Here is a 24,965-nt window from a genome sequence, read left to right as displayed (position 1 = left end):
CTGAAATGGGTTGCCATTTCCTTCTCGGTCTAAGTAGTACTTCACATGTGTTAAGCTGTACAGTCCTTCTAACAACTCTGTGTTTTAAAAGATAGGCTCCTGAGGCACAGAGTTTAAAGCAACTTACTGAAGGTTGCACAGCTAACAAGAAGAAGCGTCAGTATTGGGACTTCCCTGGTGGTCTAGTGACCAAAGACTTCATGCTCCCGGGCGGGGGGCCCGGGTTCTATCCCTGATCAGGTACCTAGATCCCACATGCTGCAGCTAAGACCTGGGACAGCTGAGTAAATAAACAAATTTAAAAAGGGAAGAGCTGGTATTTGAATCCGTACAATCTGCCTCCAGGGCCTACACCTTTTAACTACTAAGCTTGTATCAATTGCTATAATGGCACTTATTTAATAGACTTGTTAAGGAAACTGTGTTGTTGATGTGGGGGTGGTAATAGAGATCTCAGGGGCAGTTATGGAGATTATCAGGCTTCACTGGGAAGCTGTGAGTCCTCCTTAGTAGGGGAGGGTGGGTGGAGAGAGAAGCCAGTGAGCAGAAAATGCTGTCCTTTTAAGAGCCTTTGCCAGTGTGTTTGTGTCTTCCCTTCTTCCAGAGACCATGGCGAGCCCAGGGAAAGACAATTATCGAATGAAGAGTTACAAGAACAATGCCCTAAACCCTGAGGAAATGAGGCGAAGAAGAGAGGAAGAGGGCATTCAGCTCCGGAAGCAGAAACGGGAGCAACAAGTGAGTTAACCTGAGTGTTCTCAAATGTGCTCTTTAGAGAGGTGGTTCAGCCACCATGGTTGGCCTCCACCTCACATTCTCACTTTCCCCTTGGGAAAGTAGCTTAGCTCTGTGGGCCACTCACCCAGTTTGATTTGTTGTGAAGAAATGTTGGAAGCTTTGAGAAAGAACTGTCCCTTATTCCTCTTCCATAATTTCGTACACCTTGTTATCATTTTAATTGTCTTCAATATAACTTTCCAGCGCTAACCCCTTGTTTTTACTCAGTAGTCACTGTTAGGTCTGGCTTTCAAGGCCCAGTCTCAAGCCTGGCCTTTTAAGAAGTTTGTCAACCATTCTGGGCTGCCTTCTATTTCCTGAGTCCATTCTTTGTAAGTCTCTCTAGAACTGAGACTATTAATGCTTCATCATCTGCACTCTGCCACACATCACCACCAAATTGGTTCCTTGCCCAAGTCTGGATGCTAACCTGCTTTTGCCCACCCTTATTTCTCTTCTTTGAAGCCTTTTATATATGTGTGTCCTTATACATGTGTGTGTGTGTTTATATATATATATATATAGGATATATATAGGGTGTGTGTATACATATATAATATATATGTATATCTGTGCCCTTTTATACAAAGGGCACAGAAATTTTAAAAGATTTGCTTATAAAAATGTTCTCCAAAAATATAAACAATAGATGTAACATAGAAAGTAAAGCCCTTGAATATCTTTCCATATCAGTAGATAAAGTTTGGCATTTTCTCATACACTAGCATTTCCTTGACAGTCATGCCGTAATTTAACATCAGGTTGTTCTTTGTTCCTTGTTTCTATACACCATTTCTTCTCTTTCCTTTCAGCTTTTTAAACGGAGAAATGTGGAGCTGATCAATGAAGAAGCCGCCATGTTTGATAGTCTTCTCATGGACTCCTATGTGAGCTCTACCACTGGGGTAAGACCCTTGCATGTGCTTCAGGCAAGCTTGAGAACTACTTGCTTCTACAGAACAGAAATGGAGCAGTTCATATCATCTAGTAGCTTTACCAGCAATCATGCTAATCTCTTTATTCCATGGGCCCTTTTGTATTAGGCTAGTGCGAACGTAATTACTGTTTCAGACCATGAATTTTAAATCATTCTAACTAGACTCAAACACATCTTTATTAATCAAAACAGGAACCATTATAATCAATTTGTTTTTGCCCACAAGAAATAAGTTTTTTTTTCCTGTAGCATAAAAATCTGCGCTTCAGGATTCAACAGACTCTTAGAAAGCATTTTCTGCCTCCTGCTGGTTGTGGAAGCGTTTTCCCTAGAAAAAGAGATGCTTGAAGAAGTGGCAGTTGGTGAGAGTCAGGTGAATGTGGCAGGTGAGACAAAACTTTGTAGCCCAGCTCGTTCACCTTTGAAGCATTAGTTGTACGGCAGTCAGGCATCGTCTTGGAGAAGAATCGGGCCGTTTCATTGACCAGTGCTGCTGCGGCATTGTCGTTTTCAGCGCATCTCATCTACTTGCTGAGCATACTTCTCAGATGTTGTGGTTTCACCGGGATTCAGAAAGCTATAGTTGATCAGACAGGCAGCAGACCACCAAACAGTGACCATGATCCTTTTTTGGTGTAAGTTGGCTTTGGGAAATGCTTTGGAAGCATATTCATGGTCCAGCCACTGAGCTGGTCATCATCAGTTGAAAATCCACTTTTTGTCTCATATCACATCTAATCAAGAAATGATTCATTGTTGTTGCATATAATAAGAGAAGATGACACTTCTAAACAACAATTTTTTTTAATTTGAGGCACCCACCTATTGTGTTTTTTCACCTTTCCAATTTGCTTCAAATGCCAAATAACCATAAAATGGTCAACATTGAGTTTTTCACCAACTTGTCATGTAGTTAGATTTAAGAGGATAAGTTTCCACGGATCCTCTCGATTGATATTGTCAACATCCGATGGCTGGCCACTGTGCTCCTTATCTTCAAGGTTCTTGTCTCCTTTGCAAAACTTCTTTTAAAAAAAAAAAAAAATCAGGCATTTATAAACAAGAAAGCGTACATTAATTACATAAAAATAGTTTTCGAATAGTAGAGTAGGTCATTAGAGTATTGTCATTAGCAGCAACAAAGGAGAGAAGGGATGGTGATGTGGACATTCCTCGCGAGTACCAGGGGGCAAAACTTCTTGAACACACTGCACTGTACATTCGTTAGCAGTTCCTGGGCCAAATGCGTTGCTGATGCTGCAAGTTGTCTCCACCACTTTACAACCCATTTTGAACTCGAATAAGAAAATAGCTCAAATTTGCTTTTTGTCCAACATCATTTCTCTAGTCTAAAATAAATATAAAATAAACAGCAAATAATAAAACAGGAGCTGGTGATGGACAGGGAGGCCTGGCGTGCTGCGGTCCATGGGGTTGCAAAGAGTCAGACACGACTGAGCGACTGAACTGAACTTAATAAGTCATTAGCAAAAAAACAAAGTGATAAATGCACATTAAAGTGATGTATAACATAACCACATTTATTTAAGAATGTATTCCAATATCAGGCAGCAAAGTTCAACAGTGCAAAACAGCAATCACTTTTGCACCAACCTAATCCCCAGTCAGCTTAAGGAGTCAGCAGGGATTTGTCTCTGGTGAAAACACCAGAGGAAACATTTAAGAGGAGCTTTCAGTTGCCTCAGAGGTTAAGAATGACTTCTAAATGTTCCAGCTTGAAGCAGCTATGGATTAAACATCTGAGCTGCTGTTGTGCCTTCCTCTTGGCCTCAAGTCTTTTTTTTTTTTTTTGGCTATGCTGGGTCTTCATTGCTACGTGCAGGCTTTTCTCTAGTGACAGCTACTCTCTGGTTGGGGTACAAGAGCTTCTCATTGCAGTAGCTTCTCGTTACAGACTATGGGCTCTAGGAGCACAAGCTCAGTAGTTGTGGCATATGGGCTTAATTACTCTTCTGCATGTGGGATCTTCCCAGACCAGGGACTGAACCCATGTCTCCTGCACTGACAGGCAGATTCTCAACCACTGGACCACCAGGGAAGCCCTGCCCTCAAGTCTCAGGATGCCAAACAGGATTATGGGCTTATATCTGGCTCTAGTGTTGGTTTGCAAAATCATGAACCTGTTTTATGTCCTAGGAGAGTGTGATCACAAGAGAGATGGTGGAGATGCTCTTTTCTGATGATCCTGACCTGCAGTTAGCAACCACACAGAAATTCCGGAAACTGCTCTCCAAAGGTACAAAGCCTAGACTTCCCCAGGGAGGCCCTGCATGACTTAGCCTCTTGTTTCCTCTCACTGACCTCATCAACTACTGCCCTTCACTCATTCTGCTCTAGCCCTGCTGGCTGTGGCATCCTTGGACAAGCCAGGCACATTCTTACCTTTGCATGGGCTGTTCCCTCTGCTTGATACCCTTTAGTTGCAGATATCTGTGTGACAGGGCTTCCCTGGTGGCTCAGTGGTAAAGAGTCCATCTGCCAATGTAGGAGAAGCAGGTTCGATCACTGGGTCGGGAAGATCCCCTGGAGAAGGAAATAGCAACCAACTCTAGTATTCTTCTTGCCTGGAAAATCTCATGGACAGAGGAGCCTGGCAGGCTATATTCCACCGGGTTGCAAAAGAGTCAGACACGACTCAGCAACTAAAGAACAACAATCTGTGTGACAGCTGCTTCATTTCTGTGGTTAGATCCTGCCTTTCTCAGCAAAGCCTACCCTCACACCATATCTAAAATTGCAGCTCCCCCACCCCCTGCAGCATTTTTAATCTCCTTACCTGGCCCTACGTATTTTATTTCCTATTACACTTATTACCTTCAAACATAACAGTATTTCTTCTCACTAGGATATAAGCTCTATGAGGACAGAGACTTTGGGTTTGATTCACTGTTGTATTCTTGGTACCCAGAACCACGTCTGGCACACATTTTTTGCTCAGTAAAAATTTGATGTATGATGGGAAAAATATTTTCTTTTCTCCCAAGGACTTTTGTCCTTTGACCTTGGGAGGACTTTTCTTCCTCCCAAGAAAAGAATGCTGATCTTAGAAGGGAAGTGTTTAGACTAGCATTGCACCTACTTTGGTCATCTCTCTCGTACTTTCTTGCTTGCTTAGGTAGGTAAGGTTATTTACTTGCTTAGATTTAGAAAGCCAAAGGTGAGCATACTTAGATTAGGATTGGCTTTACTCTTTAGATTCTCAACTATTTGATACAGTTTGAAAATGACCTGCTATTGTTAAAACTACCTCACCAGAAGGAAGCTTGGGAGTGTTTATAAGGATGGTGAGGAGTATGTAGGAAGGATGGTGGACTGACCCCAGTGAATGCATCACCCAGCCCTTCTCCTGACTTCTCCTCTCTTTCCTTTGTCCCTCTTCCAGAGCCCAGTCCTCCAATAGACGAAGTTATCAACACTCCAGGAGTGGTGGATCGGTTTGTGGAGTTTCTGAAGAGGAATGAGAATTGTACCTTACAGGTGAGGCCCAGGGTGGAGAGGTACCAGATGAATGCTCTTTTTGCCAAGAAATTGCTATGGCACGCTTCTGCAGACACAGCTCTGAGAATGAAACATTTAAGGGGATGCTGTTACCTCAGAGGACTTGGCCTCAAGTAAGAGAGCCACAAACTCTTCCCCAAAACAGTCTCAAAGGAAAGATACCAGAATATGACAGGTTCATTATTCAGAGGTTGTAATATAGAATAAATATGTATATATGTATGTACGTATGTATACATATACATACACAAAACGTTCTAGTCCGTTTCTAATTCTGGAGTGAACCACTTTCCTTCTCTGGGTCTCTTTTATCACAAATGAGTGATGAGCCACTGTACGAGAACTTATTAGAAATTTGGCTGAAAGGGTCCTTGAGAGACATCTCACTTTTATCCTGGTTTCAGAAACGAATAAAGTGAAGTGCAGGAAATCAAAACATGGCTTGCCGCAACCCACTCCAGTATTATTGCCTGGCAAATCCCATGGACAGAGGATCCTGGCAGGCTTCAGTCTTTTGGGTCGCAAAAGAGTCAGACATGACTTAGCGACTCAGCAGCAACAACCTACTGAGGTGGTGGGGGAATAGTAAAGATTTGGTGTTGCTCCCAGGTTTCACTACTTTTCTTTCATTCTTTCTCCTTCTCCTAACTCTTTCAACCTCTCTACCTCTAGGAAAAACAAACAAACAAACAAAAAAAACGTGGCTTGCCCAAGGACTCATGGGGGCTGTGGTGGTGCAGGACTAGACCTGGGACCATGGAAGCCTAGCTCTGTCCTCCTATTATGTTATGTCACTGCCAGTAATTCTTCCTTTCTTTTAAAGGAGAAGAGGGAAAGGCTTGTGTTATTTTTTTTTTTTTTTCAAGTCAGGGGCAGGAGACATAGCTGCTCTGAGCCAGCTGGTAGGCACGGCTCTGTCTGGAATGACCTCTCAGTCATGGCTTTAATCTCACTTTCAGTTTGAAGCTGCCTGGGCTCTAACAAACATTGCCTCTGGAACCTCTCAGCAGACCAAAATTGTCATTGAAGCAGGGGCCGTCCCCATTTTTATAGAGCTGCTTAACTCGGACTTTGAGGATGTACAGGAACAGGTAATACCCAAATTTGACTTAATTCTTGATGATGTCAGCGGTATAATAAAAAATGTATTTTGTCTTTATCCCCAGTTAAGAGGTTAAGAGCAAAGAGCTCCTAAAAACCTTGGGATTTTCTTAGTGATCCAGGCGTCTTCTGTTATCCCTAAAGAGCACGTTTGCAACACACCTCAGTGTGTGCTCCTGAGATGACTCAGGGTGGGGCCCTAGATAGCTTCAGGAAGGGAGGGCTAGTGATCAGAAAGACCAAACTTGGGGTTAGAGAATAGGAACTTTGAACCCCACCCCACCCCCACTCTTCCCACCCCTCCTCCCCAACCTCCCTAGGGATGTTACAGGGGGTAAATATTGGGTTATAAAAATCTTGAACAGTGAGATTCGGAGAGCATCTGGGTTGGTGCACACTCACTGTGCTGGGAAGGTGACCTGCCTGGAGAGGGCACAGGCGTTCTGTGCAGCCCCTACTCTTTGCCCCATGCCTTGCCCTCTGCATCTCTTCCATTTAGCTCTTCCTGAGTTGTATCTATTAAACTGCTAAACATGAGTACAGTTTTCCTGAGTTCTGTAAATCATTGCAGAATGTGGAACTCCTGAATTTATAGCCAGTTGGTAAAAAGTATAGGTGGCACCTGGGAGTTGTAACTAGTATCTAAGTGAGGCCAGTCTTGTGGGACTGAGCCCCCTACCACTGAATTGATGTGGCTTTCCTGGTAGCTCAGTTGGTAAAGAATCTGCCAGCGATGCAAGAGACCCCAGTTCGATTACTGGGTTGGGAAGATTCCCCTGGAGAAGGGAACAGCTACCCACTCCAGTATTCTGGCCTAAGAGAATTCCATGGACTGTATAGTCCATGTGGTCACAAAGAGTCAGACACAACTGAGCGACTTTCACTTTTCACTGACACGGTATCAGAGAATTGATGTAGAAGAAAACTCCACATGTTGGGTGTCAGGTGGTATTGGGAAAAAGATACCACAGTACCCATTTTTCAACATCTATGGATCACAAAAACCCTACTTCCATTTCTTCCGCTGGAGTTTTACTGGTTGACTAGAAGTGGAGTGGTACTGGGGATTTTTCCTCTACTAAGACATTAGGGTTGGTCCTATGAGACTACAAGAATGCAAGTTTCCCATCATTTTCTCCTTTTATGGGAGATGAGGAGGTGAGGATAAGGAGGTTTTTGGTTTGGCTTCTCTGGCTGCAGGACAGTGGCAGCCTGCTTTCCCCCCTGAACCCAGGAATTCTCAGAGGAAAAGTCCTCACAGAGCAAGCATGCAATAAGGATGTCAGCAAGGAGGGCGCCTGAGCTTATTGGGTATGTTTCAGGCCGTGGCAGGGTGTTCGTCCTGGTCACCGCCGTGTGTCACTCTGGGTGCTCACAGAAGCCGCTAGGCTCTGTGGCTGACAGTTCCATCCTCGCTTTTTTAGGCAGTCTGGGCACTGGGAAACATAGCTGGAGACAGCTCCGTTTGCCGAGATTACGTCTTGAACTGTTCCATCCTCAATCCTTTGTTAACGTGAGTAATTACTGTCATTTGCACCTGGGGCATCTGTAGGGCAGCCATGTAGCAGATCTTTGGGGGACAGTTGACCTTAAGATGATGAGTAAATCCAAAAATGCTAACTAAAAGTGCATTCTGGTTGACAGAGTAAAAGTTATCTTCTGAGAGTAAGAGCCTTGTGCCACTGGCCTGTGTCTTTTGCTTCTGAGCCAGAGGACAGAGGGAGAAGTAGCCCATCTGGAAAAACCTAACCTTCTCTGCAAAATGCATTGATTTTCTATGGGTTTATGCATAGGTACATTGGAGAGCTCTGTTGTAAACCACAGATCTAAGACCCCATGCAGGGTCATATTGATGCTCCCATCCCTTCCTCTATGCCCTTAAAGTAGAGCTACGTCTAAACCAAAGCAGAAGGAGGAGTTTTTCTTCAGAAGTCACAACCTCGTAAGCTACTATTAGAACTCTTTCGTGGGCCTGTCACAGAAAATCAATCCGTACTGCATAGCTAAAGCCCTCACACTAAAACTTCATTTAGCATGCTTATTCAAGGTCCAGCTCTCTGTCCTTATTAGCTATGGGCTTAACAACCACATCTGGTCCTAATCCCCTATGAAGATGTAGGTTGGCCCCCTGGACCAAACTAACTCACTTAAATTATGGGTAGGAAAAGACAGTGAGGCGGCTAGAGTCGTAGGGTCTGGTTGGATGTGCTCCAGGGGCTCATAGACAACGGCTCTATGCAAAGGGCATCATTGGTCAGGATCTGGCTTCTGTGTCTCCTTCAGACTCCTTACCAAGTCCACACGACTGACAATGACCCGGAATGCGGTCTGGGCCCTGTCAAACCTCTGCCGAGGAAAGAACCCACCCCCAGAGTTTGCAAAGGTAAGAGAGCTTCTTACCAGTTCCTGAGTAATAGCAGCTTCCTTCATATGGAGGAATTTTGACATAGGAGTTTTCAAGTCTTTGGGGAACCCTCAGAGTCTCAATCCACGGGAAACTCAAAGAGGCAATCATCAGTGAAGTAGGTGATCTCATGTGCCAGGGTGGTAAAGTGAAAATGTGGGCCTGATGGCTTAATGTAGTAGAAATCTCTGGGCCTTAGACTTACGCAGTAGAGGAGGGCTCGGACATGTTAGGAAGTTAGTGGTAGAGCTGATGTAGCCCTGTCCCCCTATGAACCCCTCTCTCTCTGCTTCCAATAGGTCTCCCCCTGTTTGCCCGTGCTGTCTCGCCTACTCTTCAGCAGCGACTCAGACTTGCTGGCAGATGCTTGCTGGGCCCTCTCTTATCTATCTGATGGCCCCAATGAGAAGATCCAGGCAGTCATAGACTCTGGAGTCTGCCGGAGATTGGTCGAGCTTCTCATGTGAGTGATCCTAGTTAGAAAGGGTGCAGATTCCAAGCTCAGAGCTGCAGTCAGCAGTCTGCTGCCCTGTGCAAAGGTCTGGACCCATGAGTGCTACAGGCCTCGGTGGTCAGCAGACCTAAAAGCTTGGTGCTGGGCCTCTGCTGACCACATCTCCCTCCTCTGTAGGCACAACGATAACAAAGTGGCTTCTCCTGCTCTGAGAGCTGTGGGTAACATCGTCACCGGGGATGACATCCAGACCCAGGTAAGGAGGAGGAGGAGAGCTGTCTGTGGGCAAAATCCTTCCCTGCCGTAGACTTTAGTCCTGGGGGAGGCAGTGTGATCTAGGAGAGAAAGCATAGGCTTGAAGGAAAAATTCCAACTCTGCCACTCTGTATGATTTGTGGGCAACTTGGTTGCCTTTACTTTTTGTATAAATTGGAAGCAAGTCATTATCCATTGGGTGCTATTGAAGAAAAACTGAATGGAATAACTTGACTTACTACCTGGGACATGGTAAAGTCCCAGCTTTTCTGTTATGGTACCTTTGAAATACTAAAATCTTTGGAGCCTCACCCCTACTTCCTAACTAAACCTTTAGGATCCCATGGGTAACCTCATGTTAGTCCTCTGTTAGTAGTAAGTATAGTTCAGTGCCATTAAGTGCATTCACATTGTCATTTAACCATCACAATCATCCATCTCCACAACTTTTGCATCACTCAGAACTGAAACTCCGTGCTCTTCAAATAATAACTTCCCGTTTCCCCTTCCCGTCATCCCCTGGTAACTACCACATTACTTTCTGTCTCTTGGGAGTTTGACTCCTCTAGAAACCTCGCGTAAGCCAAACCATATATGTTTGTTCTTTTGTTTCAACTTACTTTACTTAGCATGTTTTCAAAGTTCATTTCATATTTTAGTATGTCACACCTTCATTCCTTTCGGTGGCTGAATAATATTCCTCGGTACACCTGTGCCACATTTGGTTTATTCATTCATCTGTTGATCGACATTTGGGTTGCTTTCACCTTTTGGCTAGTGTGAGTAATGTTGCATTGACTGTTGGCATACAAATCTCTGTTTGAGTCCCTGCTTTCAGTTCTTTGGGATATATACCCAGAGGTGGAATTACTGGGTCATGGGGTAATTTTATGTTTAAAGATTTTGAGGAACCACCATACTGTTTAGCACAATGGCTGTACCATTTTACATTCCCACCAGCAATGTGCCAGGTTCCAGTTTCTCCACATCTTTACCAACAGTTTCTACCATCTTTTTACCATCTTTACCAACAATTTATTGCCTGGATTTTTTAAGAATAAAAATATTTTTATAATAAATTTTATAATTATTATAATAAATTTTTATATATAATAATTTTAAGACTATCCTAGAGACTTCCCTGGGGTCTGGGGGTTAAGAACCTGCCTTCTAATGCAGGGGACTCGGGTTCAGTCCCTAGTTGAGGAACTAAGATCCCACATGCTGTGGGGCAACTAAGCCTGGATGCTGCAATGAAGACCCAGCACAGCCAGAAAAACAGAATAACTGCCCTATGAAGTGTGAAGCTGTATCACTGAGGTTTTGACTTGCACTTCCCTACTGAGTAACGGTGTCTGGCATCTTTCATGTGCTTGGGGCCCCTGCCTATTTTCTTCGGAGAAATGTCTGTTTACGTCCTTTGCCAATTTTAAACTATGTTCAGCTTTTTTTTTTTTTTTAATGTATTCTGGATATTCGTCTTTATCAGATATATGATTTGAATATACTTTCTCCCATTCTGTGACTGGTGTAATTCACTCTGTTTAAAGATGTCTTTCGGTGCACAAAAGTTTTACATTTTGATTAAGTCCAATTTATCTCAATTTGTCTTTTGGTGTTCTAGGTCATTCTTAACTGTTCAGCCCTCCCTTGCCTCCTCCACCTCCTGAGCAGCTCCAAGGAGTCAATCCGAAAGGAAGCTTGTTGGACCATTTCAAATATCACTGCTGGCAACAGGGCTCAGATACAGGTAGAACAAGCAGTTGGGAGATTGAGGAGCGGTGGTAGAAAGGCCTAGGATCACAAGACTTTGTGGGATATTGCCTTCTAGATGAAAAAAATTCTCTTTTGAAATTGGGATCAATGTATGCTGTTGGTCAAAGATTCTGTGGAGCAGAACCCAGGTTCTTCTGCATCACCTTATGTATATGGGAAGGACAAAGGAGAACTTTGAGGAAGGGGAATGTGTCTAAATCTTAGCTGATTTGTGTTCTGGATTTGCTTATTCTCCTTGAAATGACTTTTTTCCCTCATATCCCACCCCCGAACCCTCAATTCTTCTCAGGCTGTCATAGATGCAAACATCTTCCCTGTATTGATCGAAATCCTTCAGAAAGCAGAGTTCCGTACAAGGAAAGAAGCAGCCTGGGCCATCACCAATGCCACATCAGGAGGAACCCCTGAACAAATCAGGTACCACAGTCCTTCCCATTGTTTGAGTGATATGTTTACTCTACCTGTCAGCTTATGTTAACTGCCTTTGCTGGGATAGGTCTACCCCTGTTCAGTAGGGTTTAACTGATAAGCTGCTAGAGTGTAGCCTCTTTTCCCTCCTAAAGAATGGACACTTAAGACACAGACATTCATCTCTCCTCTGCCTCTTTCTACCCACAAGAGAATTTAAATCTGTATAATTCACAATTACTCATACAAATGAAAGAGAACCATGCGATGGCTCATTCAGGGCAGTTTCCTTGAGAAATCATTTTTGACAATGATACTTGGGAGAAGTAAATAGGAAAGCTGTTTTGTGTGAAGATGCTCTTTGATTCTGCTTTCCATTATGAACTTGAGTTGGAGTGATGGGAATTAGAGAAGTACCTTGCCTTCAGCTTGTAGCTTAGGAAGGGGGAGTATATTCAGCATATTATAAAACCTTAGGAGAAAAGGATAGCTTTTGAGGATATAGGTTTGTGAATGGCATTTTGGACAGGAAAAGGCCTAAGTAAAAGTACAAAAATCAGAAACCTAGAGACATTCACATGTTTGACTGGAATGTAATATTCTTGGAAGGGAATAATGTGAGATGAAGCTAAAAAAGCTTAGGAGCCTGATTGTATTGAGAGTAGAACTTGGACTGTGAAAATTTTAAGCAGGGAAATGATGTTTCAGAGTAGGTAGTACTGCTACAGGGACACATTACAGACCAGGAGAAATCTGTGGCAGCCTTCTACATGGAAATGAGCTAAACCAGTATTATTGACGGGGTGAAGAGACTGAGATAAAGCCTGGGTGTTTATGAGGGCTCAGGCAGAGTGAATTGCTAAGAGCATTGATATGTGTGAAGGAGACCCAGGGACCCCGAGCACTGGCCTGGCACCTGCCTTATCTTGTCTTGATTTAGAACTTAACTGGTCTCTGCCCTTCAGGTACCTGGTCTCCCTGGGCTGCATCAAACCCCTGTGCGACTTGCTGACTGTGATGGATTCAAAGATTGTGCAAGTGGCCCTCAATGGACTGGAGAACATCCTTCGGCTTGGAGAGCAAGAGGGCAAGCGCAGTGGCTCAGGGGTCAATCCCTATTGTGGGCTCATCGAGGAAGCCTATGGTATGTGCCTTCTCCCCAAACTAATGTCTGTCATAAGTAGAGTTCAGTTCTAGTTCAGAGCCTCTGAAGTAGTATATGTATGTGAGGGTATGTGGTCAGCATTGAATGCAAAGTTTTATCCCACAAGTTCCATTTCTTCTGAGGAGCAGTAGATCAGTTCTCTTTCTGATAGGCTGTACCCAGTAAGTAGGTTATGGTACAGATGCAAAAATAAAGCTCCAGAATTGATAATAGGATAAGGAGCTGGAAGGCATGTTTTCAGCTGAGTTTCTAGCAAGTTCCTTTCTTTTGTTTTTCCATTATAAACAAGCTTATTACAAGATACTTGTAAGTTCTCTGTGCTGTACAGGAGGTCCTTGTTGTTCATCTATTTTGTTAATAGTAGTTTGTATCTAAGGCTTCCCGGGTGGCACAGTGGTAAAGAATCCTGCCAATGCAAGAGATGTGGTTTGATCCCTGGGTCATAAAGAGTCCCTGGAGGAGGAAATGGCAACCACTCCAGTATTCTTGCTTGGAAAATTCTGTGAACAGAGGAGCCTGGCAGGCTACAGTCCATGGGATCCAACTGAGCAACTCGTGTGTGTGTCTGTGTCTGTGTGTGCGCGCGCATGCGCGCACACATACACACACACACAATTTGTATCTGCTAATCCCAAACTCATAATTATCCCTCTCCACCTTTCCCCCTTTATTAACCATAAGTTTGTGTTGTGAGTCTCTGTTTTATAAATAAGTTCACTTCTATCAATCTTTTTTAGATTCCCCATATGTGATATCATACGATAATTGTCTTTGTCTGATTTGCTTTACTTAGTATGATTATGTCTGGGTCCATCCATGTTGCTGCAAATGGCATTATTTTATTCTTACTTGGGGCTGAGTAATTTTCCATGGTAAATGTACACCACATCTTCTTTACCCATTCATCTGTTGATGGACACTCAGGTGGCTTCCATGTCTTGGCTAGGGTAAATAGTGCTGCTATGAACATTGGGGTGTATATATCTTTTCAAAGTAGTTTTCTCCAGATATATGCCCAGGAGTGGGATCGCTGGATCATATGGTAGGTCTATTTTTAGTTTTTCAAGGAACCTCCATAGTGGCTACACCAGTTTACATTCCCACCAACAGTACAGGAGGGTTCCCTTTTCTCCATAGCCTCTCCAGCATTTATTATTTGTAGACTTGGTTTGTTTTTGGTTTTTTATTTGTCATACCTCTTGGCTTGTGGGATTTAGGCCTTGGTAGTGAGACTGCTCGATCCTAACCATTGGACTTCCAGGGAATTCCCCTGAAGACTTTTGATGATGGCCATACTGACTGGTGTGAAGTGATACCTCATTATAGTTTCGATTTCCATTTCTCTAATAGTTAGTGATGTTGAACATCTTTTCTTGTGCCTCTTGGCCATCTATATGTCTTTGGAGAAATATCTGTGTAAGTCTTCTGCTCATTTTTTGATTGGGTTGGGCTTTTTGTTGTTATTATTGAGCCATGTGAGCTGTTAATAATGTTTTAGAAATTAAGCCCTTGTCAGTTGCAAATATTTTCTTCCATTGTACAGGTTATCTTTTTGTTTTGTTTATGGTTTCCTTGGCAAGTTCTGTTAGGGGTACTGGATTGACTCACTGCTCATCTCCAAGAGATTCAGAATGGTTAACAGTTTGCCCAGGTTAAACCACTGATTAATAACTGACATTTTAGTTGTTTTCCTTTGGAGTTATGTAATTTTAACTAAAGATCGCAGCTCTCCTCTTTGAGATCAAAGAGAGACCTAATCATATTACTTGTGTTTATAAATGCTAATATACCTCAGGGAAGGCAAAATACATTCATGTTTTATGGACCCATAGTAAAGCACTCCAAGTTCATCCATCTCCCTGCTTCCTTCTTGCCACCATAGGCTTGGATAAAATTGAGTTTCTGCAGAGCCATGAGAACCAGGAGATCTACCAGAAGGCCTTCGACCTCATTGAGCACTACTTTGGTGTAGAAGATGATGATAGCAGCCTGGCTCCCCAAGTGGATGAGACGCAACAGCAGTTCATCTTCCAGCAGCCTGAGGCTCCCATGGAGGGCTTCCAGCTATAATGTCTGCCTCCAGGGAGGGGAGGGGATGGGAAGCACCACCAACCAGCGGAAGAGCAGCCCTCTGGTGGGCGGGAAACCAGCCCCACCACCATCAGCCACCACACACCTCTGCTGCCCTGGAAACTGTGCTCTTGACCTGCTCCGACCCCTTCCCTGGAGGGAGCACCCTCTGGACAGACAGAACCATCTGAGGCTCATGTTTGGGTTTTGTGACAAGAAGGGGACGTGTTGGGTTTTTCTTCCTTACACTATATTTTGGCTGCACATATGTCTTTAACCCAGGAGCCCAGGGGTAGACAAAGGAGGACTGAGGTAACCAATTTTGCACCTTTTTTTTTTTTTTTTTTTTTTTAATTTTTATTTTTTTCTTCTTTAGTGGTGACTTCCTTCCCTATTATCTTCCTTCATCCTTCCCAGTCCTCTGCCCTGATCTGTGTAACTCTTATCTTGGGTACTTGAGCAGATGGAATATTCCAGAGGTGGGGGGGTGGGAGGGGATGGGAGAAATCCAAAACAAAGTGTTCTTGCTCTGACAGAATATTAATCTTGTATGCTTGGATTGAATTATTTAATTTTTTCTTTTGCACATTTTTTCTTGTATTAAGATTGCTCTTTCCCAGAGCCATGAGTTCCTGGTATTAAGAAACCCAGCTGCCAGCATTGTCTGGGACTAGAGACTGAGGGGGAGGTCACCATGAAAGAAAGGCCCCTCCCTCCCTCTAACCCCTTGCCCAGACCTCTATAGTTTGGGAGATCCCCTTCACTCTGCTGGGGCATGTGCACCAGTGGGAGTGAGCAAGGAGGAACACAGGTCTTCAGACAGGGCTTCCCATGTGTCGCTACTGATCCCATGTTTCCTACCCACCTTCCAATGGTGCGACCTGATTTCATTTGTTTACTTGAAAATTCCCCTCAGAGTTGAAATGAACCTCTGAGGTAGCTGTATTTTCTCCTAAGCACGCGACAGAGGGCTATGGTCCTTGCTTTCTCCTGAGGAGAAGGTCCTTGCTCGGGTGACCCATAAGTTGCAGAGGAGGTTGGAGTGAGAGTGTCATGTATTGGGATAGCCAGGGGATCCTTGCCTTTGGCCTTTCTTCTCCTTCTTCTTCCTCTTCCGTAGGTGGATCATGTATATTTGACTTCCACAGGAGAGAATGTCAAAAAGTTCTGTATTTTTTTATATTCTATATATTAGGTAGGTCAATCTTATTTGGTCTCAAGAGGAAGAACTGTCCCTGTAATTTCTATAAGTAGGATACCGTGAGGAAGACCAAAAGGAGATGTGGAAGTTCTTTGGCTCAGGAAGCCTGAACTTGATCCATCTCTCTGCTTGGGTTCCAGGCTACCACCTGGACAAACCCTTAGCCCTGGAGCCTTCATATCACAGGTCAGCCTAGTCTGATTGTCCCAGTACCTGAAGGGAGCAATGGCTCGAGGGCCTGGTCAAGTCTACCACTCTGGTCCTGAGAGCTGAGCATCCTGCTCGCATCAGGAAACCCAGACAGCAGTCTGCCTCCTCAGATTCAGTCTCAAATGCCCTTGTCCACGTGAGTTATCACAGGTGGCTTTCTCTCTCACTACAGAAATACAGCAGCTTCAGGACTTTTTTGAGAGTGACTGATAACTTCCTGGATTGGGATCCCTGTACATGGTTTGGATATTGCCCTTCCTGTGACACTTAAAATCCCAATGCCTTGCCTTTTCCCTTTGAGTAGAGCTACTGCAGTGCCTCACTGGCTTGCCTCTATGCATCAGTGGATTACACAGTAATGAAGTAAAGCCCAGCTGATGGGGTGAGTGGAGCAATTTGTTGGCTAAGTGTAGGCCAGTGGTGGAGCTGAAGGCACACTCTGTCTGCCCTGTCACTGCTTCCCCACAGAGATCAGTTAGAGATGCCCTGGTCCAAGCTGTATTTTCCCTTCCCCAGAAACAATGCCATTCTTGCTCCCATTCCTACGTATCCCACCTCTGGCTCAGGTGAAATCCATGCCACTCTGCTTACAGATAAAAAGTTCAGGTCCTTTTGCCCATTGGTTTTGAATCTGCCCTCTTTTTCGAGTATTGAGATCCAACTCCAGAGGCGTTTTCTGAGAAAAATGGTTGGGACTAGTGGTTATCACTGAAAAGTGATAGCAGAGCCATACCACCTCAGTGAGTCAGATGCTCCTCTGCAGTTTGGCCATGATAATTACCAAGCCCCACTCTCCCTGGTAGGCAAGGGGCAGGACCCTCTTCACTTGGCCTGCTGACTCCATTACTCCTACAGTTCAAAAGAAAGTCACCCCACCCCTTGATCTTGTCCAACAGCCAGAGCATTTGAGTAAGAACTACTTCTTGTATCTCTAGCAATAGTTAAGTCCCTGACACTGGGGCCATATTCTTCCTGTGAGACGTACACATCCTGCCTTGCCCAGCTGTTCCTACTTTTGCTTCAGATCTGGGACATGTACTAAATAGAAGACTCTTCTGATTATCAGTTACTGCTTGAAGGCTGCTTGCTCCAAGGACTCCAAAGGCTGAAGTGTCTCCCAGGGCACAACCTGAGGACAAATTTCTCATCAGCTAACATGGCCTCTCGGAGCTTTCCTTTGTTTAGTGTCTTCCTCAGACTATGTTTTCCCATTTTATTCCTCTGACCCTCCTTTCAGTTAACAGGTGAAGTTCTTCGAGCCCCCTGAGATGGTAACATCATCTTTTGTGTCCCCCTCTCCTTTGTTCATCTTGCGAAGCAAAATATTGTTTCTTTTTAGCCCAGGCTTGACAGTCACTCTTCGTGGACAGCCCCCTTCTGGACTGCAGACCCTGGCCCAGGTGAAGGCAGAGTTTTCTGACAGATTTCTGAATGGATGTTACAGGGATGAAGGGGCCCCCCAGCCTGCTGTAGGGAACAGCCAGAGAAGACCTGTATTTGAAAAGTTAATGGTTTGGCACACAGTTATTTGCATTTTAAAATCTCTGGTGGGTTGGTGATGTTTAGGTGTGGATTTAGGGGACAAGGAACCGTTTTCTTAGCTAAAGTGTTCAAGTACTGTTTTGAACAGCTATTCATTTTTGCCAGCCCTTCTGGACATCCCACACCCACCCATCTTTGCTAGTCTTAGAAGACTGAGCTATCCCCAGTGACTGGCTGGCCTTGGTATTGGCTGCAACCTTGTTAGAACCACATAGGTTCCATCCTCACCTGGCCAGCCTGTTTACTTCAGGCAGTGGGTACAAAGGACCCTTCCAAGGACAGATGTAGAAGACTTCAGCTTTCAGGGACCCTTTGTGTTCCCCTTTACCTAGAACCCCTAGATCTACTCCCATTCTCTTTTCCCTTGGAAGACTTTCCAACAGCTCTATTTTTTAGAGCTGAACTACACAGATTATAGCTGCTACTATGCTTAGTCAGGGAAGAGCAAAAGAAGGCTCTCGGGTACTGACTTTCCATTTCCCTCAAGCCAGACCAGTTTAATCTGAAAACTCTAGCAGAATGAACTGGACTTCCATTTTCTCATGTATGCCTGCCCTCCCCCTACACTCTATTATTATAATAGAGTTACCTTTTCTAGCAAAATAGAAGGGAAGGAGATGAATGCCTATCAATACTTCCTCCTCCCACACGCCCCCTTCTTTGAAGGGCTCTCAGCTCATTTGTTCAGGCCACGTCTCTTCTCCCCAAGACTCACTTAGTTTGGTGTCCATCATCTTGAATATTCTTCAGTAGATACATCTTTGGGGCTCATGTTCTGGATTCTCAGTTGAAGGGAGGGAGCCAGACTCTACAGGTCTCTGCAGGCACTACAGGGACCCATAGGGTGCTGGCTGGGGGCCTCCTTGGCAGGCTGGGGAAGGGTGCAAGGCTCAGTGCACGAACCATAGGAAAGGCTCACAACCATAGGAAAGGCTAGCAACATCTTCCAGGCAGGACTATCCTAGAAATAAGTACATGTGAGACTTGAGAAACTGCTCAGAGTAGGTTTCTTCCACAGCTGTTTTAGGATTGGACATTTTAGACCAATCTTGTCCAGTATTTTTTCTGTCTTTTCTATTTTTCTGTTAAGCCAGCAAGCTGAGAATTGGGCCCTGCAGGGATCCATGTGGTAGGCAATAGCTGTTCTTTGGCCAAGGCCTTCATAAAGGATTCAGTCATCCCATTGACTGTTCCCTAGCCCCACCCCTAGATGAAGACCATGGTAAGGGAAGAATTTTGAGGTCAGTACAAACCAAATAAGTCTGTAAATTAAAGCTGTTAGTTTTCCTCTGAGAGGGCATTTTGCATCAGGCCTGGGCTATGTTCAGAATCAAACCTGAAAAAAAAAAAAAAGAATCAAACCTGGCTGTGAGTTAGAAGAAGCACCATTAAATTTTAGACCTAGAACACCCCAGGAAAAAGGTTTGTGTAGTGTGTCATAAAGGCCGTGAGTGTGTTTGGGCCACCTTACTACTTCTGGGCCAGCCTGACTGCTGCTGTGCACATTAGCACATACCTGAACCCCTCTGCTAAACTTAAGCCCTGCATCCCTACCTAGGTCAGATGTTCAGCCTCTGGGTTTGGGAAGAGAAAACTGCCGTGGCGAGAATCCTCAAGCCCTGGAGTTGGGTATTGGCTCTTTCAGCCAGTTTTTGTGGGACTTGCCTTTGGTTGGACCACTAAAGAAGCAAATAAGGTGTGAGGTTCCTGTTACCCAAGACAGCAGAGGTCCCTCAGAAACATCTTGGGTTCCCAGCTACAGACCCTCGGAAGGTGAATCAAACCTGTTTCCTCACTGGTTTTTCTCTCCAAATTTACTTTGCTTTTAAGAACTATAAACTCTAGCTATTGTTTTCCATGTTCTCAGGGCCCCTGGGTAGACAGACAAAGCTTGATGATTTCAGAGCAGATATAGGCCAAGAAACCATGGCATTGAGTGTGCTGAGTCCAGACAAATGATATTTATATACACATCCAAATTTGAAGAGAAAATGTATTTCTTTAGGTTTCAAACACTGTAATAGATATAAAGCAAAAATAAAAACCTGTTGCAAAGTTCTAAATAGTGTTCTTTGGAGTGATCCTAGACTGGATTTCTTGGAAGTCAGTGAAGTGAAGGTGTTTAAATTTATGGCCTAACAAGTGGAATTAAGAATTGTTAACAGCCTGCTTCTGCTACAAAGCATTTTTGAAATCAGCTTTATTGAAATATAACTGACATACAGTAAATGGCACATATTTAAAATGAACAATTTGTTAAGTGTTGATAAATCTACATCCATGAAACCATCACCACAATCAAGATAGTGAACATACCTATCACCACATGCCCCTTGGGAATCCCTCCTTTCTGCCTAAAGCTCAGCAACCACTGATGAGAGTTCCATCTCACTATGGTTTAGTTTGCATTTTCTAGAGTTTCTCTAAGATTTTCACATCATTTCATCACTACTTCACAGCCCACTGAGCCCAAAGTAGTTCATAAACTACTCACTTTGGTTTACATCAATTCCTAATGTAGCAATTAGACTAGCAGCCAAAAAGTTGATACAACTCAAAAGGAAGGTTTTAGTTGGCTTGAGTGCATTTTACGTTTTAATTCATTGCCAACATTAAAAGATGCAGCTGTATTTAAAAGTAGCTGGCACTTCTGTAGTGGTCCACCGGTAAAGAATCTGCCTTCCAATGCAGATTTGATCCCTGGTCCAGGAACTAAGATCCCACAGGCTGTAGGGCAACTAAGCCAGCAGGTCGCAAGTCGAGTCCACGTGCCACAATTACTGAGACTGTGCTCTAGAGCCCCTGCTTGGCAACCAGTGTGCGCCGCAACTAGAGAGAAAAAAAAAGCCTCCCCACCCCCAAATATCTGGCACTCCAGGCCTGAGTTTCTGCTTGAAGACAATCTGCAAGAGTTCTATTACTGTTTACCACCATTACCAGTGGGCTCTCTGGCAGATATTAATGTTGTTCCCATTTCCTCTTATAGCAAAGGAAAAAGTAACTTTTTAACCCATTTTTCTATCAAATTTTCTTATTCCTTGCCTGTCTGTTTTACTCATTACCTAGCAGGGCTTCCCTGAGAGCTCAGTTGGTAAAGAATCCACCTGCAATGCAGGAGACCCTGGTTTGATTCCTGAGTTGGTAAGATTCACTGGAGAAGGGATAGGATACCCACTCCAGTTTTCTTGGGCTTCCCTTATGGCTCAGCTGGTTAAAAAAAAAAGCTGGCTCTCAATGCGGGGAGGGACCTGAGTTCGATTCCTGGGTTAGGAAGATAACCTGAAGAAGGGAAAGGCTATCCTACCCACTGCAGTATTCTGGCCTGGAGAATCTGGCCATGGACTGTATAGTCCATGGGGTCGCAAAGAGTTGGACACAACTGAGCAACTTTCATAGCTGGCCCTTGGAGGCCACTGTTGACCCTTCTCCGTACATCACTCCTCTCACCCCATGCATACTTTGTTCTATTGTTTTTTATCTCTGCCTAGAACACCCTATTCTTACGCAAATCCATCAAGGCCTGATTCATATGTTACCTCAAGAGATTTCCCACATGCTTTTCTGGAAATAATGAGGGCCTTGGTTTTTAGAGACCTGAATTCCAAACCTTTTTGAGCTTGAGTTCCACCTTTTACCATTATTTCAATACTGCCTCTCAATGTTACTTGGTAGACACTGCCTAAGGGGTGGGGAAGAGCATTGCTCTGAAGTCTCTCCAACTAGGGAAAAATATTTTAACATCTTAAGAGCTCTAATATACCCATCTGATTGCGGACTTCCAAACAATAGCAAGGAGAGATGAGAAAGCCTTCCTCAGTGATGAATGCAAAGAAATAGAGAAAACAATAGAATGGGAAAGACTAGAGATCTCCTCAAGAAAATAAGAGATACCAAAGGAACATTTCATGCAAAGATGGACACAATAAAGGACAGAAACAGTATGGACCTAACAGAAGCAGAAGATTAGAAACGTGGCAAGATACACAGAAGAACTATACAAAAAAGATCTTAACAACCCAGATAACCTCGATGGTGTGATTACTCACCTAGAGCCAGACATCCTGGTATTCGAAGTCAAGTGGGCCTTAGGAAGCATCACTATGAACAAAGCTAGTGGAGGTGATGGAATTCCAGTTGAACTATTTCAAATCCTTAAAAATGATGCCGTGAAAGTGCTGCACTCAATATGCCAGCAAAACTGGAAAACTCAGCAGTGACCACAGGACCAGAAAAGGTCAGTTCTCATTCCAATTCCAAAGAAAGGCAATGCCAAAGAATGCTCAAACTACCATACAATTACACTCATCTCACAATAGCAAAGTATTGCTCAAACTTCTCCAAGCCCAGTTTCAACAGTTCATGAACCAAGAACTTCCAGATATTCAAGCTGGTTTTAGAAAAGGCAGAGGAACCAGATACCAAATTGCCAACATCCACTGGAACACAGAAAAAGCAAGAGTTCCAGAAAAACATCTGCTATATTGACTACGCCAAAGCCTTGACTGTGTGGATCACAACAAACTGGAAAATTCTTAAAGAGATGGGAATACCAGACCACCTGACCTGCCTCCTGAGACATCAGTATGAAAGTCAAGAAGCAACAGTTAGAACTGGATATGGAACAACGGACTGGTTCCAAATTGGGAAAGGAGTACATCAAGGCTGTATATTGTCACCTTGCTTATTTAACTTATATCCAGAGTACATCATGCAAAATGCCAGGATGGATAAAGCACAAACTGGAATCAAGATTGCCGAAAGAAAGATCAATAATCTCATATATGCAGATGACACCACCCTACGGCAGAAAGCAAAGAAGAACTAAAGAGGCTTTGATGAAAGTGAAAGAGGAGTGGAAAAGCTGACTTAAAACTCAACATCCAAAAAACGAAGATCATGGCATCTGGTCCCATCACTTCATGGCAAATAGATGGGGAACAATGGAAACAATGACAGACTTTATTTTCCTGGGCTCCAAAATCACTGCAGATGGTGACTTCTAGTGAAATTAAAAGACACTTACTCCTTGGAAGAAAAGCTATGACCAACATAGACACCATATTAAAAAGCAAAGATAGTACTTTACTGACAAAGGTCCATCTAGTCAACGCTCTGTTTTTTCCAGTAGTCATGTATGGATGTGAGAGTTGGACCATAAAGAAAGCTGAGCGCCAAAGAATTGATGCTTTTCAACTATCGTGACAGTTCAAGACTCTTGAGTCATCTACAACTGCAAGGAGATCAAACCAGTCAATCCTGAAGGAAATCAGTCCTGAATATTCATTGGAAGGACTGATGCTGAAGCTGAAACTCCAATGCTTCGGCCACCTGATGCAAAGAAAGACCCTGATGCTGGGAAAGATTGAAGGCAGGAGGAGAAGGAGATGACAGAGGATGAGATGGTTGGATGGCATCACCGACTCAATGCACATGTGTTTGAGCAAGCTCCAGGAGTTGGTGATGGACAGGGAAGCCTGGTGTGCTACAGTCCATAGGGTCACAAAGAGTCTGACACAACTGAGCGACTGAACTGAAGAGCTCTAAAACAATGCCCAATTTGCAAAATAATTAAAAATATTCTCTGCCGTCTCAGCCCCCTGGGGACTGATGCTAGGCTTTAGGACTAGAGCTTTTAGCCAACAGTTCTTGCGATGTTCAGTGACTTGTAAGCAAATAAACTCAACACCTCCCCACTAATGCTGGAATAGAACTCTGTCCAGACCTAGAAAGCTAAAACAAACTGCAGAGAACTGAAAAGGCTCTGAAGTGGCCTTTGAGTTTAGTGGGCCTCAAAAGATTTTGTTTTGCCAAGAAGGAAATTTTGGAAGGTAGAACAGCACCTACAAACACCTGGGAAGTCCTGGAAATAGTAAAAGTATAGATGGAACAACAAAGGCTGAGGGCATGGATAGGACTGGCTGGAAACAGAAGCCATACCAGTTAGGCATTTAATCCAGCACACAGGTTGTTGCCTTTTGTTTCACTAATAGACAAATAGATCAAGTACTGCAGTCAGTCTCACATTTGTCTTGTGGTCTCATAAGGAAAAAAGCTTGCCTTTTTTTCCTGTTTAGCCCCAGTGCAACTGGAACTTTGTAGACGGTGCGTCAGGCAGAGAAAACACTCCGGAATCTGCTAAGGCCAAATTTCCCCTGGCAGGGCCCCCTCAGTACCTTCCAAAGAGCGACTCGAGCTGGTATTGAAGATGGAAAAATAAGTTACTTTCCAAGTTATCTTGATTCATCCTCAAGGAAAGCCTACCACGGGTGGTTATTCTGAGTAAGAGGCAGGTAGATGGACGTGAGTCTGAGTGAACTCCCGGAGTTGGTGATGGACAGGGAGGCCTGGCGTGCTGCGATTCATGGGGTCGCAAAGAGTCGGACACGACTGAGCGACTGAACTGAACTGACTGACTGAGTCAGATAGTTAGGATGGGTGCCAAACTTCCTGGCTTTGAATCTGCCCTCATCAGTCACTAGCGATGTAACCTTGGACAAGATACCTAACCTGTGTCTTACAGTCCACAGCTGTATATTGGGAATAACAAAGGTACAATATTTGAGATACTGGGGAAAGTAACGTTTAAAAAAAAAAAAAAACTATTAAAAACTTCTATTTGAATACAGAAATTGAAACCCTGGGAGGGAAAAGAATGCCCAGTCATACAGCCAATTAGTGATGCAGCTGGGACGAGAATACAGGTCTGATGCCCAGACCAGTATTCTCCCCCTACTCCTCAGAGTTCCTAGACAGTCACAGATGTGCACATGGACAGAGGAGCCTGGCAGGTTGCAAACAATCTGTGGGGTCGCAAGAGTCGGACACGACTGAGCAACTAAGCACAGACACACACACATAGATGTTCACAGCAGAAGGGAACGGGGTAGTGGAGGCGTGCAGAAAAAAGTAGCCAGGCGAAAGGCTCTAGGAGCTGAATCATAGCTTCTGCGTGATAGAAACGAGGTTGACGTGAGTATTTGTGTAGAATGACTGGCTTCTTTCGGACCTCCTGGGTCTGCGGCTCCGAGGACTGGAGCCCTATTGCATCTTGGGAGTCAGGGGTTAGCCCCGATGCACGGAGGGACGCGTAGTCCTTTCCCTCCCCCACCTTTCCAACTCACCCTCCTCGGAGGCCGCCTTCGCTTC

General features: G+C 44.1%; 1 protein-coding gene across 3 annotated transcripts in view; it reads left to right on the top strand.

Annotated features, from left to right (window-relative positions):
• Window positions 1-19,882, top strand: part of KPNA6 (karyopherin subunit alpha 6) — a 59,377-nt gene extending 39,495 nt beyond the window's left edge. For 2 of the 3 annotated variants that reach the window (XM_061389293.1, XM_061389284.1), the window contains exons 2-14: window positions 605-738; window positions 1,590-1,682; window positions 3,872-3,971; window positions 5,118-5,212; window positions 6,193-6,324; window positions 7,759-7,847; window positions 8,618-8,717; window positions 9,038-9,201; window positions 9,370-9,448; window positions 11,072-11,197; window positions 11,513-11,640; window positions 12,597-12,775; window positions 14,679-19,882. In XM_061389293.1, the coding sequence (XP_061245277.1) occupies window positions 605-738; window positions 1,590-1,682; window positions 3,872-3,971; window positions 5,118-5,212; window positions 6,193-6,324; window positions 7,759-7,847; window positions 8,618-8,717; window positions 9,038-9,201; window positions 9,370-9,448; window positions 11,072-11,197; window positions 11,513-11,640; window positions 12,597-12,775; window positions 14,679-14,866 (1,607 nt within the window). In that variant the 3' untranslated portion in view covers window positions 14,867-19,882. Of the gene's footprint in view, window positions 1-91; window positions 241-604; window positions 739-1,589; window positions 1,683-3,871; window positions 3,972-5,117; window positions 5,213-6,192; window positions 6,325-7,758; window positions 7,848-8,617; window positions 8,718-9,037; window positions 9,202-9,369; window positions 9,449-11,071; window positions 11,198-11,512; window positions 11,641-12,596; window positions 12,776-14,678 lie in introns of all 3 variants that reach the window. The other variant, XM_061389304.1, reaches the window with a different exon arrangement.
• Window positions 19,883-24,965: the final 5,083 nt, after the last annotated feature.

This window comes from Bos javanicus, chromosome 2 (genome assembly GCF_032452875.1).
Source record: "Bos javanicus breed banteng chromosome 2, ARS-OSU_banteng_1.0, whole genome shotgun sequence".
NCBI lineage: Eukaryota > Metazoa > Chordata > Mammalia > Artiodactyla > Bovidae > Bos > Bos javanicus.
The sequence above is the reverse complement of the archived record's forward strand: the minus strand, read 5'-3'. Positions and strand labels throughout refer to the sequence as shown.